The sequence below is a fragment of the Cervus canadensis genome, chromosome 11 (assembly GCF_019320065.1).
Source record: "Cervus canadensis isolate Bull #8, Minnesota chromosome 11, ASM1932006v1, whole genome shotgun sequence".
Classification (NCBI taxonomy): Eukaryota; Metazoa; Chordata; class Mammalia; order Artiodactyla; family Cervidae; genus Cervus; species Cervus canadensis.
Window position 1 is genome coordinate 36,670,139 of NC_057396.1, and position 18,385 is coordinate 36,688,523.

At 42.7% G+C, this 18,385-nt stretch overlaps 1 protein-coding gene across 9 annotated transcripts in view; it reads right to left on the reverse strand.

The window, feature by feature from the left end:
- Positions 1-18,385, reverse strand: part of TEAD1 (TEA domain transcription factor 1) — a 381,458-nt gene that overhangs the window by 309,209 nt on the left and 53,864 nt on the right. For 3 of the 9 annotated variants that reach the window (XM_043481322.1, XM_043481319.1, XM_043481318.1), the window contains exon 1: positions 2,210-2,328. The exons of 2 other annotated variants lie outside the window; for them this stretch is intronic. In XM_043481322.1, coding sequence (XP_043337257.1) covers positions 2,210-2,224 — 15 coding nt within the window. In that variant the 5' untranslated portion in view covers positions 2,225-2,328. Of the gene's footprint in view, positions 1-2,209; positions 2,409-18,385 lie in introns of those variants that run through there. 4 more of the 9 variants (XM_043481327.1, XM_043481321.1, XM_043481320.1 and 1 more) reach the window with 2 other exon arrangements.

An 18,385-nucleotide genomic window follows, 5' to 3' on the forward strand; every position in this document is an offset into this window, starting at 1 on the left:
CCCAATCCTCGGTAGTCATTACATACGGTACTCATCTGTATGCTTACAGATCAGTGGGTATTTGTGCTCACACGGCTGAGAACTGTGCCTGGCACACTGCAGGTCCTCAGCTAATTGTTGAACAAACGTACACAACTATAATTAATAGTTACTGCTTATATATCTGTCATTTCTGCTACAATGCACATTTTCAAAAAACAGGGTCTCTATCCCATTCATTTCTGTGCTTCATTCCCTACCCCAGCGAGATAAAATTAGTTTAACATAAAATATTAATACAATCTTCATGACTATTAAGAAATTCATCCTTGTCTAAGGAATCACAAAGACAGCCTCAGGCATAGTCTAGATGAGACCCATAGAATGCAATAAAAAAACACAATAGTTTCAAAACCTTCCTCCAGTCTCCAGAACCCCTGACTAGCTAGCCTCTGCTGGACCCCCAACTCAAAGTAGGGCCTATGACCTAAGAAGCCACAATCTGAGGTCTGAACCGTGACACACACCCTTCCTCCACAGTCTGTGACATCACGACCTGGAGCCCCCAGCCCTGCTGGCCCCCAGCCCTGATGCAGCAGCTGCTCCGCCTGGGACACTGGGACATTGGATCATCAGATCGGGAGCCGGCTTTGCAGCTCACAGCCAGTTCACCCCCCAGGGGCCTGGGGGCTGCAGTCACTGGCCAAAGTGTCAGGTTACCACAAAAATAACAGCAGGCCTACACCAGGAAGGCGGGCAGGCCAAGTGCAGAGGGGAAGAGGCGAGAAAGAGAAAACCAGGAGAAGGAAAGCAGACATTTGCGTCTGAGTTGAAGAGGAACTGGGTTGTACAAAATGAACTTTAGATTCTTAAGTACACTCTTTTAACATCACCACTGCAGCCCCTGCAATAACTCATTTATTTAGCATCCAAGCCAGAGTAGCTTATATTTATATTATATTTAACTACTTTACACGTGCTTTTAAAAACATTATTTTAAGGTAAGAAGGGGGGTGGGTTTTTTAATTTTTTTATTTAATACTATTTAGAAAAGTCAGATTTGGGCCAATAAAGATTTCAACAAGTATTCCCATTCAACAATTCCTGATATTACTCAGCTCTAATTTTCCCAAAACATGACAGAGCTAATTAGGCCTAGAGAAGGAGGGACAGACCTTCAAAAAATAAAAGGCCAATAAAAAGCATGTATGCATTTTTTTTTCCTTAAAATTACAGATAAATCTCACGCTACCCTTGTGTAGGAACACTTCGGGCTTGATGTGGTCTGACCCTGCCTGGGTACTTCAAAGTTGACTTCAATCACCACAGGGAGTTAGCAGGTTATTGAATCTCCATCCATTGTGCTTTCATCTCGGTTTACTCCACACACTAGGCCTCTTTAATTGGCTCCTCGCAACTGTTTTATAAGAGGGTGGATTGAGACCCAGCTACAAGGAAAGGATGCCCTTCTTCCAATGGGCAGGTAAACCAGAGACCAGGCAGTGGACCAGGTGGGTAAAGCTTCCCATTGTAATCTCTTACATGTGAGAGTCGCTGTGAATGCCCTGGCAGGGGAAGACAGCTAACTCTAATAGGCACCTTACCAGCCTGAAGGTGTTGAAAGAGAAGGAAGATTTAAAAAAAAAAAAAAATCCAAATGGGGGAGAAAAAAAGGATTCTCTGTTCGCTTTTTTTTAAAGTTAATTATGATGGAGAAAAGTTCCCCAACATCGTATTATTTTGCAGTTACCGATGTTTGTTTCGTGTTAAAATATCAGGGTTACAAGTATTAAATGGTACAGTAGTGTTCTAAACAGGACTCTACTGCAAATACTTAAAAGGGGGACGAGGGGATCTTTAAAATGATTATCCTACTGGCAGCCAAGAGCAGCTGATAGACATGCAGGTAAGAAGATTCTGTATCTTTTATTTTTTAGCTTTGAAGAAATAATAGCTCTCTCCCAATCCAACCAGTAAAAAACTTCAGAGAAGGAGCCTACTATCAGCAGAATTTGAGCTCTATAAATGTACAGGAGCATCAAATCAACAGTGAACTGAGAGGCAGCTTCATTCTGCTTTAAAAAACAGTCAGAGTCGAGCTCCCAGAAGACAGGACCCCATCGGGCTCACGCGGTCAGAATTCACACAACTCATGCAGGACACGCCACACCGTGCAATTATCCACCAGCACCGCCACTGCTAAAAGATCTTTAATAATCCTGATTTTTACCATAAAAGCTCTCATTATTATCCCAGCTCTCTTTTGCTTGTTCAGCGGGCCTGGTCACTTACAGGAGGATGAGAAAAACCCAGGGACTCGGCTCATCTTTCCCCAGCCGTGTCTTCCAGGGAGTGTCAGTGTCCCCGCAGCCCAATGCCACGCCACCACACTGGCCGGCACTCTGGGTTTAAAATTAGATGCGCCCTGGAGAGCCACGGGTAACCTTCTGACAAGGTTAGCCGGCAGAGCAGAGCACGGCTCAGCGAGGGACATTAATAAGAGGCAAAGGAGGGCCTTTCAACAAGCACATTAGGGCCTCTCGGAGCCCTTGCAGTCTGGAAGCCGGGCCCCAGCATCAGCAGGCTGACCTAGGCTCTTACTTTTTATTCCACCGAGTCAGCAGCTTCCTTTACAGACGACAAACACAACCTTCAAAAGTATTTCTCCCTGATTAAATTCAAAATACTTGGTCACTGATCGTACAAATAATGTTTTAACACTCTAAACTGGATTTTAGAAATATAGTATTTATAGGATGGCTCTAATTATAAAGTTAATGCCCGCAGGTGACCAAAAGAATGGAAAGAGAAACACACGTTAACTTTACCCACCGCCCTCCACCAAATAACAGTCAGGGCTAACAAAGCATTTTAATGTATTTTCATGTACTATAACATTGTTATTATTATTACATACTGTGTGGGGTTCCTTTATTGTCCACCTAAGGTTTCACATTCAGCGTTTTCCTGAGTCCTGAAATATCCTCTGTATTCATGAATTTAAGAGGCATAGTAATTCCATGTCGTGGATATACTATTATTTGACTATTTTCCCATGGCTCAACATTTAGATTTTTGCCCAACTTTTCACTGTATGGCAAATATCCTCGTAGTGACTTCCGACAGATTCCTAGAATCCAAGGGCAGGAAAATCTTGAAGCCACTGGTACAGATTGGGAGCCTCATAAAGACAGGGACGGTGCCTATCACGCTGTAGTGTTTTCTGATTAAAGCAATGTGTCTCAGTACTTTCCAAAGAGACACCCCTAAATTCTAATGTGAAACATTCTGAGCACCTACCAAGAGATCACCAGGCCAGAACCACCAAGGTCCCCTCAGCACTGAGATGAAGGAAGACAGCCACAGCACAGATCCAACACTTCTTAACATCTGTCAAAGGTGATTCAGACACCACCCCTGCCAGCACCTGTTTAAAATACTGGAAACACTTCCACACAGGCTGGAAAGAGTCAGGGACCCAAGCCTGAGGAATGCCTGTCCCCTTAGCTCCCGTCCCTCTTCCAGAGCCCCCAACCTCCTCACTATCCAACAAGTACAGGCTAAGTGCCTGGCATAACTGGGGGCCTCCAGTGGTTTCCACTGTGTTGATGTCCACACTGTTAAATATTTTAAACATCACCCTTCTTCACATACCATTTGTAACTCAGGATATGCTTTATAAATATTATTAATCCTCCCCTCCAACCAGTTCCTCAGATACCACTGTTTAAAATCTTCATTACCATCACATCAGGGCTGTTTCTTAAATTCATTCTCTAATATTCTATTTTTAAAACTGAAATGGACAATTAATAGAAAGAACTCACCAAGATGTTGGCAGGGGGGAGAGGGGCCAGTTCTCACTAAATTATTCTCTACAAAGCACAGTGAGTTGGTTCAGACAAAGACAAACATCACGATCCTGAGGGTCATGGACCTAGTAGAAACACCAGTGACACTGGTTCCCTCAAGAGTAAAAGTTATCTTCTTAAATCACAAGAGACGTGGAAGAGCTCTCAGATCCGCAATTATAGTCTCAGCAAGCTAAAGCAAAAATACAGAAATGCTGAAGTCTAGAGATAAAAGGAGTCAGTACAGCCTAACTTATGCCCAGACCACCCTGGTACTGGATTACTCTATAACACCAATAAAAGCAGCATGTGGGGCAGGGCGTATCACTATGCACTCGGAAGCATGACCTCTACCTTAGCCCTCTCTTCACAGGGCTAACTATTTTCTGTGGGAGAGAAGAGATAACTAGTTCTGTTATCTACGGAACAGAGTTTCATTTCCTTCAAATGTTTTTGTCTATCCTCTACTGGGGCTGCCAGGGCAGGAACACCAGCCAGGAAAAGGAAGAAGGACAAACAAGAGGTCTGTAAAATCAGGCTTTCAAAACCAAGACGGTGTCAGCCTGGATACATTACAGCACTGTCCAGTATAGCGGCTGGGAAGGTGGCTCAAGCTGCAATCAGCTCAAAGACAATGCCCAACCACACCTCCCTGGCGGAAGAATATACTCCAAACTCCAAGTCACTACGGGGGCTAAGGCTTCTTTGCCAAATCAGTATAATTCTAATTGATGGGTATAAAAATATTTTTGATTCTTAAAATCAAATATAATGGCTAAAATTTAAGGAAATGCCTTGCAGTAGTAGATGGAAATAATATTCAGAGCTAACATTTATTCCTCACTACTGTGTGTGAGGAACAGGGTTTAAGACTCTACTTTTATTATTTCTTCTAATCCTCATTACAACTCTTATTAGGTAGAGATATAATATTACCATACCCATTATTCAGATAATGAAGCAAATAAGGTTTAGAAACAGTAAGTCTTTTATCCACAGATAAAATAGAAAATCCAGATTCAGATCTATCTCACCTTGAGTTCAAGGTCTGTCTTTGTGATAGAGTGAACCTCTCATCACTGGAGATAATCAAGGAGCAGCTGCACAATCTCTTAACAGGGATACTATGGAGGGAACTAGAGTAGGAAGAATGTCAGAGAAGGTCCATTCCAACCCCTGATCTATGACAGATGAAAACAAATTGTCTGCTCTATGCTGGCCAGCAGGCATGGGACCTGAGGAGTAGGACAGAGGCAATAAATGAAGTCGGCACACTTTTAGACTCAAGATAAGGGGCAGATGCTCTATCTTTCTGCTCACAATAAAAAGCAGCTAAAAAGCAAGGTCACTGGAGAGTGTCCAGACTCTTGGCCACTGGGACCCCAGCAGAGCTGGCCTAGCAAGCAATGATGCCTCTTTCTCCCTCTCCAGAAATGCAGTGGCACAGATGAGCCCCTCGCTACTGCAGGGCCGGGAAACAGTTCAGACCCTTATACCTGAATTTTTTTTTTTTCTAACACAAAGCTAGTATTTATGGTGAATTAATGACTCAAATTTGTACTGGAAAATATCAAGGACATAACCAGAAAAGGAAATGAGTGAACAAGTCACACAGGAGAATAAGCATATGACAATACATGCCTCTTCACCAGGAGGGAGAAAGGATGGCAAATTCAAGCAAATTTAAAGTGTTATTTTAAACCTCCTAATCAGCAAACCTTAAAAGAGCAATAACATCTGTAGTGAATATAACCCATGAACTATGCTAGAGGTATTGGGGATGTGAAGATCCAAACGGCTATACTTACTAAGAGTCTCAAAAGGCTGAAATTCTTTGACCTAATAATCCTAACACTAGAAATTTATTAAGAGAAAATCCCATGGGAGAAAAAAATTAGGAGCACAAAGATGTACATTACAGAATTGTCTGTACTACTATGAATGGCAGAATGATTAAGAAAACCACAGCACAAATGCAAAGGAAAACTGTGTGTTCATTTACAAGAAAAATCAAAAAGTACAGACAAACAAAGGAAAGTTACTCAAAGCAAAATACAAAAATACAGATTTTTTAAAAGCAAAATACAAAACTGTGTGTATATGTATTATCTACATAGTTGTGTGTATATATGTGTGTGTGTGTGTATACATATGCAATTACAACTCTAACTTTATGCACATTTCTACAGAAGTGAAAAAGAAAACTGTTCCTGTTAGGAGGGTGACATTATAGGTTTTTATTTTACACTTTTTATGTTCCATTGTTTTGTAATTTTTAATAAATTATTCTGACTTTCTTTAAGAAAATTTAAGTAAACTCAGATACAAGAGATATTCAAGCACCTAAATACAAGAAAGCTTGGAGGTCGGGCACCTGTGAACACTTGCACCCTGTTTTACCACTAGGATCCACCCAACCAATCTCAAACTCCATATCTAGTCTTCACAACCTCCGAATGCAGACACAAGGCACAGATTATAGCTGACTTCAGGTAGACCTAAGGACTTAAAGTTCCTCTAAACATTTCAGTAGCAATAATGGCTAAAACTTACAGAGAGTATATATACTGTACCTGACCATATTCTAAGCAGTTTTTATGTCAATGTATTTAACCCTCATTACACACTATAAGAAAAGTACTATCATTATTCCCATTTAGAAACAAGGAAACTAAGAGACAAAAGCCAGGATCTGAACAGTCTGACCGCAGGGTCTAAACTGATAACTACCCAACTAGATTGTGTGAAGTATAGACAAGTCTCCCAGCTGCTGCTCTGCTGGTCCTCTTTTCTGAAATGTCTTTCCTCCCCTTAGCCACCTACACAGTTGCCACACATACTTCGGAAGCCAACTCAAGTGCCACCTCTGCAGCAAAGCCTTGCCTGGCTCTCATGTCATCTGCTCCGTTGCCTCTCATATGTCTCATGGAACTTCAAACACACAACTACAGTTTCACTGATACTGCCTAGTAATTGCCTGAGTCCACCTTCCTCATAGACGACAAGTCTGGGATGAGGAGCAGACAGAGGTAGTCTTTGTCTTATGGGTCACTAGCCCAGTGTCTGGCAGGTAACATGTAATCAAAGAGGGAGGGAGAAAGTGAAGAAGGATGGATGGGTGGCCAGAAAACTGCATGAATGACTACTCATTAAAGGCAGTAGAGAATGAATGCATGTGTTGCTGGGTGACTATTTCACACATGCTTGGGGTTAAAATAAAATAGGGCCTTGAAGAGTATTCATCCTCAAACAGGAAAGAAATCCACTAAAACAAGGATAAACCTTGAGGACATTATGTTAAGCGAAATTAGGTCACAAAAGGACAAGTATACATCCACACATTCTAGTTTGTATGGGGGTCATTGAACCAGCTCCTTCACATACCAATGGATGACAGTACTCAAAGATATTCTAACTTGAAACTGAAAAAAAGGTGGGGGAGGGGGAAGCAGGAGGGGTGGGATGGGGTGGGGAATTCAACTGCAGATGGCCAGACAGGTTCCTACTCCTCCATTAGAAAAGGGGAGACTTGTGTGTGTGTGTGAACAGCTTATTTCCAGAATCTCTACCCCTCCCCTCCAGAGGCACAGCTCCATGCCCATCATCCAATACCCAGACTGAGACCCAGGTGCCAGGCGCAGCACAGGGGCTTAAACACATCGCCTCTTCAAATTCTCTTGAGGTCAAGGGAATATTTTCTTCTTTGCAGGAACAAAAGTTTAAACAGCAGTTTGGTCAATTCGTCAGGCACCTATTCTTCAGGCTAAAATTAGAAAACATTCTTTAAAGGCTGATAAATCTTTATCAATACTGAAGGGTCAGTCCAAAAGGCAGAGGAGGTAATTGCTGTTCTTTGCCTAGACCATTTTCCCTTCTTCAAGGCAGCTGGTATCTGTACTGAATTTCCTCTGTAAGTGTTTCTGCCATATAAATTACTTCATCACCCCTAAAACTGTTCTGCTGCACATACCTCCAAGTCTGGTGCATGCCTCCCAGAGGAGAACAAACTTTTAGATTTGCTACTGAGCAAGTGTGTTTTCTTTACACTCCCCCGCCACCCTCCTAATTACTGGGCAAACTATGAAGAGCAAGGCTCATCCCCTCTGGAACTCCACTATGCAAAGAATATAGGACCCAACTGAAGAGCATAAGTGACTTCCAGCATGAAGCTGACTTTGGGGCACATGCACACATTTGAGCTACTCACAGCTCCAACCAGGTCAGGCTGAAATGAAAGTAAAGACTGTCAAGGTAAGAGATACACCTGCCTGTGTGTTTCTGGAAACCCTCAATCAGTAAGCAAAGTCCTCACATGAATGTTAGGTTTTGTTCTTACTCATTCATAAAAAATCATAGGTAAAGGACATTTGAGGATCTGAAATAGAGAGGACTGACACTCAAAGGACATTTTTAAATGGAGATCATGATGACTTTGTCTCTCTCTTTCTTTTTTTTTTTTGCTTAGTCTTGCCTCTTTTTAGTCAATTTAGTCAATTAAAACACATTAATTACGGGGACAGAGATGTGTCAACACTAACTCTGAGGACTTAATTTCTGCTGGGAAAGATAACACAGGACAATATAACCTTTAGCAAAAGAATTTTCCTCATCTATAAACAAGGGAGCCGAAACAGGACTTTAAAGTAGCTGTCAAAAGTAGGATTCTATTTCTACTCCATTCAGCTGTCTATGGAACAAGCAGAATTCTGGCCCAAATGTGGGTGGATTGTCCAGCATTTGAATCTTGTTAAAGTCTCCTAAATGTTACTGACCACATCATTCATTCATTTACACATATGTGTGTGTGTATATATATACATGTATATATATACACACAAACATGTATACACACACATATATGCACATTCTGACAGCACTGTTGCTTCTGAAAGAAGCAGACTGTGACAAAATAATAAAAAAAATAGTGTTTATAATTCTGTCCAACTGTTTCTAAAGGCTTTTAATATCTTTTAATAAAATTATGGGTAAATTTTAAAAAGAAAATACATTCTCATGTATAACAACTCATTTAAAAGAGAAGTAAAAGCTTCATTTGGCTGTCTATCTCAAAGAAATACTTCTTGCTTCCCTTTCCACCCCTGCTTTACCGATGAAACTACTCCATGAATGAACAGGAATCAAAAACCCAGGTTCCAGCTGGAGTCCATGACATTCCATATGTCCATCAAAATTGATAAAAATTCCCTATTTACTTAATATGTTCAAGCCCCATTCAATAAGCTTGAGGATTATACCTTCATCTAAAACTCAGAATACAGTGATTGAATTATTCAGACACTGAGATTTTTTGGGTTTAAAGAATAATCACTGATCAATTGTTATCTTCTGAAGAAGAGAGATGACCGCATCGATCCCACTTTACCACCAGTTGAATTCAACAAAGTATCTAAAATCCTAAATACACAAATAATACTCCCAATTCCATGTGCCTTCTTTAAATTGAATTATTTCTATTTTAAGATGTATTGCTATTATGCAATCCTGTGTTTCCTGAAAAGTTTGTTCTAGGTAGGGCAGTGGCATGTTCATGTGCTCTCACACACAACACAAACACAGTCAAGAAAAAAAAATCTCTTTGGTCTTAACAGGCTGTAAATACATTCACATACTCCAGTTTTGAGCAGAGATAGTACATGAGAGGAAGAAAAAAAGGATACATTTGGAATTTCAGGATATTGCATATAGATTCAAAGAAATCTGAGAGGCAATTTGCCAGAGCAAACAAATATCATAATCGTATTAACATTTTAAAGGAGACTGTGTTCCCAGTTCACACATACTGGTACAGTGCTTGAGGGACTGCCCTATTCCCTTCTGTAGATGTGCAGATAAAGCATGGCCTACAGAGAAACATTTCCTACTTCCCTCCTCACCCCTGCTTTATGTAGGGCTGGGACACAGAAGTGTTAGGTACCTGGACTGCTCATAATTTATTTCGGTGTCATAAAACACATACAAGCATTTGTTCAATTAGCCTTAAACAGGCATGTGGCCAACCCTGGGCCAGGCTTTGCGCTGGAGAGATAAAGATGAGTAATAAACACGCACCCCGCCCTCAAAGATCCCACAGCCCAGTGAGAGGCAGACACATCAGCTGAAACCCGAGAATCCAAAACAGTGCATAGCACAGAGTAAGTGCTCGAAAAACACAAAGCAGGTTTAGGAGTCAGGGAGGGCAGGCAAAGATCTACCCGGGGATCTGGAGCTGGGTAGGGAGCCTGACTAGAGTGTGGAGGGCTGGGCTGGAATGCACACTCCACCACTTCGCTGCAGTACCAGGGCAACGTGTGTAATGTGGTCACGCCTCAGTGTCCTCATGTGCTCCCTCCCAGGGCAGTGATGAGCTAACATACAGGGAAATGCCCGGATTGGCAAACATGTTAACCCCATCTCTGCCCAATGGCAGCCCCTGGTCTGCGGCAGGGACCAGGAATGGCAGAGAACCACTGCAGGAGGAGATTTTTTTTTCCTACTTCTTTCTCTCCCTTTTCTAATCCTTCCTGCTAAACCTCCTTTCCCCAAAGTTGACTCAGAGTGAATGAACCAAAAAAGGAAGTGGGAGGAAGGGAGAGGGAAAGAGAACCCTGGCTAACGGTGAAGAAAAGATGGCCATCCTTTGGAGGGGAAGCCATCAGTAGTTCTAAACTAGAAAAGGGAAAACGCAAAAACCAACGAAAAACTCCTGAACCAGATACCTAAAACATTTCAACTTCTGCTGGTTAAACTGCTTTTCTGGATAGCCTCGGACTCTCGCCAATTAGCTGGAGTTATTTTCTTCCCATCTCCCTGTTTGAACTTCCTTTACTAAATTAAAATAATTACAGCACATTAACATTTAATCAACACAAAAGACTAAACCAAGCTCAAATATAATTTTAGATCTTTCATTTTCTTTTTTTAAATAAACGGCTGCTTGTGTATTTTTGTATATCTAGTGATGAATGCTCACTTGTTTACATCTATATTTTCATGCACACATACACACGCATTATTCAAGTAGGTGCACATCTATATACAAATATAAACCAGCCTCCTTGTAGTTGAGGGAAGCGTGACAGACACCAGCATGCAGGGGGAGGCAGCAGGAAAGGCAAATTGAGTGTCTACCCCAGAATCCTACAACCTCACCTCGCACCAAAAACTAAGGTCCTATGCAATGAAGAAGCCAGGAAATTCCGCAGAAGACCAGGGCTGGAGGTGAACAAACTCCAGGGACTAGACCCAGCCCCTAAAGAACCTCTCCTAACCCAGAGGGACGGCATGGGGATGCAGGTGGGAGGGGGGTTCAGGACGGCAATGTATGGCAAAACCACTACAATATTGCTAAGTAATTAGCCTCCAATTAAAATTAAAAAAAAAACCTTTCCCTCTTCCTGGAGGAAATCTTGCCTTTCAGTAAACAGGACCCTTGTCCCAACCAAGAGAGCTGAAACTGTTGGGGGGGGTGGTGTGGGAGGGCGTGGAGCAGGAGCCCCAGCACTGCCTTCATGCTGCAAAAGCCCACTGCCACATGGAGGGATCTGGAATCTTCACATTGCTGTCCCTCCATTCTCATGAGGTTAAGAAATGCTGCCAAGTTCACTGCAATCTACCTCAGCAGGCCTTTACTTAGCAGCAGCTATGCCCCAAGCCCAGCGCTCAGACTTCACTTCCCATGGCATCATCTCATGTGTGTTTCACAAAAGGAAGGAGGCAGTCTTACTCTCCTTTCAGAGGTGAGGAGTCTGAGGATCAGAAAAGCTGATGAGGGGCCAAAGGCAGAGACCACAGAGGGTAAATGGAGGAGCCCCCAGGCCACTTTCACACCATAATGACTGGCCCAGGGCTCCGAATCTGAGCTCCTGGGCTCTGGTCTCCCTCCAACTCTAATCTAAGCGGAGTCAATGGTAAACAGGTCTTACCTTTGTGAACCTTAAGCTTAATGACTATAAAAGGAAAAAGAGAAGCCAACTTTTGTTCTGTACCTTCCAAGACAGTCAAATAAGAACCCTCTCTGTGATCATGATTCAGCTCAGTTCTCAGAGGTGGCGTGGCAGTTTCCCATCATCAGCTCTCTCAGCAAACAACATGGTCCCTGTCCCCTGCCATTGCTGCTCTCTCACCTCGGGTTTTCACAGCCTCAGGCATTCACCTACTGTGCCCGGAGGAATCCCTTCACTGTCTGCCTTCCTGGAAGACACGAAGATCCTTCTCAACAATTAACTCCAGCCCAACCGAGCAATGCTTGAGCAACCTCAGAGGTCTCTATGCTTATCTTTACTACATCTGATACTCAGGTTTTATTCTCTTCAACCCCACTGTAGGCTCCTTACCCAGAGACCCAACCTTGACTTCTCTAATATTTGTCATCACTATGACACTACCACCAAGCCTTCGTACCTGGAGAGAAAGCCAAACAAATACCCATATGTCAACATTTTCTGGGTAACTGTGAGGTCACATAAAATAAAAACTGAAGTAGGAATTAGGTTTTTTAAGAAAAATAATATGATATGGTCTTGGCCCCAAACAACTCACAATCCAGTGAGGAAGACGGAGACATAAATGACTGCTAGGATCTGCTGAATCATTTGACACTGGAATTTGCCAGTGACCAGGAGTTGGAAGGGACAGTCACTCTGAAGGATGAGAGAGTCTGCTCCTGATACTATCTCAAAGGATATGATAACTGGCTGACTTTAATAAGGTAGAAATTTAATAAGGATAAATGTCAAGTCATGCACTTAGGTCCGAAAAAAAAAAACACTCACAAGTATAGGGTAGAGAAGATCACATGAGAAAGTCTTAAGGGATTGGGTTGCCCAAAAGCTCAATGACTCAGTGTGATGAGGCGCCTATGAAAGCGACTGCAGTATCAGGCTGCCCTGAGTAGAATGCTGCATTCACAGTAAGAAAAGTGAAATCTTAAATCTGGGTCCCAGCAATCACAGAGGGATGAACAGTCAGAAGTGTGCACATTTCAGAGTTGACAGGAGTGTGACACCATGTCCTAATAGGAATGAGGATCGTGAAGCTGGAGAAAGAACAACGTACATAGCTACAAGAGTCATCTTCAAACTAGTCTTGAACTTTACCATTCCGCTCCCAGAAACAGACAACAGAGATATAGCTGACCTAACCTATAGAGGCACTGACATTAACCCTAAAGCAGGGGTTTAAAACATGAGAGGGAACAGGCAAAAATATCTGATGAAACTGAATATATTACCTATCTCATTATAAAACAGTGTTACCAACTGCAGTATCATAAATAGTTATTGATAGGGAAGTAAGAAAATTCTATCTATAAGGAAAAGAAAATTACAAACTACTATATACAAAGAGTATGATTCATTTTGTAAAAACAGCAACATACACATACATCAAACACTGCACTGAAAATGGTATGGAAGACAATGTGATATGAAGCTCACAACACTGATTACCTATGAGCAGCGAAGTTATTGATAGTTTCCAATTCTCTTTTTTACTTCTCTATATTTTGCTTCTCCATATATTCTCAATGTTTCATAGTGGACAAACACTGTAAATCTGGAAAGAAAAACTCTCATAAATGTTTCAAAAGAAAATGGGCTATCTGAAAGCTCTAACATATAAAAAGAGGAATTAGGCTTGTAACTTAAGCAGGAAAGGGGGATTGGGATTAATGGGTGAAGATTCTAGGAGACCTTATTTGACTCAATATAAGACAATGGTCTGTGAGAGAAATAACAGTTCCACTGTTATAGTGAGCTCTCCAACAAAAAGGCTGTGCCTCTAGAATGTTTTGAGACTATCTGGGGAACTACTGTACTGTAGGGAATACAGCACTGTAGGGAAAACCTCCATGGTGTACAGGGTTCGCTTCTCCTAAATCTATATACTTCAAATCCTTTTAATACTGCTCAAGTCAACTATGCTGCAAAATCCATAATACCTCTATTTCCACTCTCTAGATAAATTCACATCCTCATTCAAGCTTTTAGGATCTAGTTCTCTGTTCTCTCACCACATCAGAGCCAATGGAGTACAACTCAAAGAACATCCAACTGGGAATCAAAGGTTCAGATCCCAGCAGTAGCACTGGAAGGAACACAGCCTTGGACAAGTCACAATCTCTTAGGAGCCTCAGTCTGCACAACTGTAAAAGGGCAGTAAAATGTATACAACCTCACAAGGTAAAGCTGATTTTTCAAGATAAAGCCTGTGAGACTGCTTTATAAACAATAAAGTGCTTTACAAGCAAAAGACAATACATTCCTGTCATGAGCGCATATAAGCAGAAGTTGGATGGGCAGTTACAGGGATCCTATTCCACTGGAAGCAGAAAGCTTTAATTCTGAGATCATATGATTCTACCTTGTTGTTCAAGCATCACCTCCACCAAGAGGTCCTCCACTCCTTTCAACTTTCTTCTGACTTCTGACACCAGAGTATAGCAATGATTGCTTTTTCTCAAACTTCTAAGGCTGAGTTGATTTTTCACTATGATGACATTTTCTTGAGACAAGGACCAAGGCTTCAACCCCCAGTGCTGCTGGTAATTCACAAATGACTATTGGTGATTTGACTGAACCTTAATAGAACCCCTAGGGCTTCTCAGGTGGCTCCGCGGTAAAGAATTCACCTGCCAATTCAGGAGACACAAAAGACATGGGTTCAATCCCTGAGTCGGGAAGATCCCCTGGAGGAGGAAATGGCGACCCACTCCAGTATTCTTGCCTGGAAAATCCCACGGACAGAAGAGCCTGGCGGGCTACAGTCCATGGGGTCTCAAAGAGTTAGACATGACCGAACATGCACTCCAGCTCCAACACCCCAAGACCCCTACTTAAAGGACCAGCACTATTGACATCAATATGGAAACATGTTACAGTGCTGATTCCCGAGCCAAGTTCCAGCTCCACTAAATCACATCCTGCATTTTCACAAGATCCCCAGATGATTCCTATGCTAACAAAGTGAGGTTGCTGCTGCCGATGTACAGACTACCTTCAAGAAGCAAGGGCCGGGGCATGCTCATTCAACAAGATCTCTCTCCAAAGCCCAGCAAAAGGACTGACTCATCCTCTCACTCGTTTATTCAGTCATTCACTCACTCAACAATAATATATTATGTTCCTATACCATGCCAAGCACTTTTCTAGGCACCAAGTCTGTTCGCGCAGGTGTAGTTGAATGGTAAGGATCCTCTAATACTAGAGAGAATGGCCCCATCCAGCTGCCTGACCACAAAATCCAGCTAAAAACAATTTAAGTGCCTCTGAATTCCAGCTCCTCCAACCCTGGCCCTGCGCCTCAATTGCTTTGCAGGTGTCAGGGCTGATAACTCTTCACAAACCACGGAGAACCCACCCACACAACAGCCACAGCTCAATGGTTTGGGCACAGCCCCTTTATATTTCTGCAGGTGTTACATTCCAAAAATACTTCTTACAAAGCATGGCAGAAATTCTTCACTGAGGAAAGAAAAGAGGTTCAAGAAGGACCTGATTTTTCCCGAGGGACAGAAGAGACTAAAACCTCTCACAGAGAGGTTTACATTTTTAAAATGTATTTATTTTATCAACCACATGCTCGCAAGTCAAATATCCCCTCAAAGACATTTTGCAGACAGAGATATTCTGGGAACATACTGGAGGCAGCTTATTTATCCACCGCTATTATAAGACTAGCCCGAAGGGATGAGTATCAGATGCTATCTCCCGCTGAAATGACAGTCTGCCTGCCTGCCACCTCGATGCCAGGTCACAGCTACTTCATGCCCCCAAATAGCCCCTGCTTGGCCCTTAAAAGACTGCCTCTGCCCCACCGGTCTTACAAGAGGCTTCCAATTAGCCCAGGTCACTCCCAATGGGGAGGGCTATCAGTTTGCTCTAAGAATTCTGCAACATCTTTGGGGTCTGTAAACTGACAACAGAAAATGTAATTAATATACAAACACGATACTAATATGGAATACTGCCACAGTGCTGGAAACCCTCTGGGGCTGGTAGAATCCCAGGCAAACTCAGTTCTTGGATTTTATTGTCCAAAAGGGAATTATAAGAAAGCATACTCCAGTCAGCCACAACTGTCTCAAAGCTCTCTCCTTTACTATCTTTAACCAAATTATCCTTCCGGTCACAAGATTTAGCAATTAGGAAAGCTTTCCACTTCTCCTGTAGGTCCTCTCTACCTTAGACTAGTAACTGTTTCCTTCCCCACAGTGAGCATCTTGGGGTGGGGGCTGGCCTTCTATTCAGTTCAGTATCTCTGGAGCCCAGAAGATAAGACACTAGGTCTTCAGTAAATACTTACAGAATGATGACAATTCATTCATCAAGCATTTAATGAGTGCTGAGTTTTAGGATTAGAATACTAAATACCCAAAGACGAAAAAGAAATAAAGAAATGGTTATTAGCTCTTGTTGACCTTTGGAGACTAAACAAAACAAGAAACAAGGACTACAAAAAGCCTGGATGCAAACTCCAGTGTGAGAGATGAGGGAATTCCTGGAGCAGAGCAAGCCAAGTGCAACAGAAATGGAATTTTCTTATCCACGGCATGTCACACAGATCCACCCCCAGTCTGTAATTCACTGTGCATTGCACGCATTTCCCACACTCCAGCCTCTTACTCTGCAACTGGCCAAATTTCTCATCTGCCTTTTAAAATATCAGAATATACTGTATGGGATATCCTGTCTTCCCACTAACCTGTCTTATTGTCAGGAGGATCACAGATCATACCACGGTGCGCTTCTCAGAGGCATTCTGACTTTCTTTTCAGTCCCAGCTGTAAGGCTGTTAGCGCCACATTAGAGAGAAGGACAGGGGCGCGCAGGCTTGCCACAGGCTGTACCCCTGGACCCGACTCACACCCCTTCTAAATCCTGTGTTCTCATCAGCGACCCACTTCCTCTCCCAGGCGTCCCTTTCCACCCATCACTGCTGCCCAACAGAAACACAACATGAGCCACACACACTTCCTACTAGCCTCATTAAAAAAGGAAAAAAGAAATGTGAAATTAATTTCAGTAACTTCTATTAACCCAGCACACCCAAATATTATTTCAGCCTGTAATCAATATTTTAAAAATTGCCAATAAGGTATTTCACCTTCTGTTTTAGTACTAAGTCTTCAAAGCCCAGGGGCCACTGGACACTGATGGAGCAACTCAATTCTAGGTGCTGAACGCACTGTGGCTGGTGGCTACGGACTGCACGGGGTGGACCTATTGTGAGCACTTCTTACACATGCTTGAGTCTCAGGGAGCCTAACACCTGTTGTTTCTAAGTACCTAAAGGACATACATAAAGCCTTTTCAGTGGCACCAGTTTCTGCTGGATATGAACTGGGGAGGCCCCAGATTTCAGCTGACATAGGTTCTCCATGTTTCAGGGACTTTCAGCTCCAACCTTCAAGTCTCACTGTAGGTACTACTCCTTTAAGGAAGCCTCTGTGGCTATGCCCCTGACAGAGCGCCCAAAACGTCACACCTCCAAACCCTGACCCCATACTGTGAGTGCCTGCCCCTCTGTGTTACCCACTACTGGATGTTCCTTGAAACAAGACTCTTTCATTCATTGCCCAAGCCTTATCTCCCAACATAGCACTGCCTCAAAAAATATTTGCCAGATGCATGGATGGATGGCTGGATAAATGAATGAAACCCCTCCTAACACAAAATCTCTCTCTCTAGGCCATAGTTTCCTCCTCTGTAAAATCTCCATGGTTCCTTCCAGCTGTGAAAGTCGACAAGGCCGTGGAGCAACTTGCGTTGCTCACGCCTGGGTCACAATACCAACTGGGGCACTTACCCTGAGCCCACATCGCACAACCAGCTTGACCAGCCATCTGACACAGGAGGGAACACCCAGACTGCACTTGAGAGGTTATTTCTCTGGACCAGTGCAAAAGGGGGGCAAAACAGATTATTTTCAGGTTTTCAAAAAGTATCCTATAAACTTCCTGCTATTCCAGAGAACTACAGAAATGTCTATGTTGTCTCATGTACATCTTTCCTTTTTTTTTTTTTTTTGGCTGCAACTAGAAGCATTTAGGATCTTAGTTCACCAACCAAGGACAGAACCTAGGCCCCCTGCCATGGAAGCGAAGAATCTTAACCACTGGACTGATAGGGAAGTCCCTCTCATGTAATTCTTGAAAAGCTTCCCTAGCCAATCATTTATGTTTCTTATGCTGTTGTTCTTTTTCAGTTGCTAAGTCATGTCCAACTCTTTGCAACCTCATGGACTGTAGCATGTCAGGTTCTTCTGTCCTCCACCATCTCCTGGAACTTGTGCAAATTCATGTCCATTGGGTTAGCAATGCTACCTAACTATTTCATTCTCTGCCTCCCCTTTTGCCTCCTGCCCTCAATCTTTCCCAGCATCAGGGTCTTTTCCAATGAGTCACCTCTTCCCATCAGTGGCCAAAGTACTGAAGCTTTGGCTTCAACAACAGTCCTTCCAGTGAATATTCAGGGTTGATTTCCTTTAGGATTGATTGGTTTGATCTCCCTGCTGTCTAAGGGACTCTCAAGAGTCTGCTCCAGCACCACAGTTTGAAA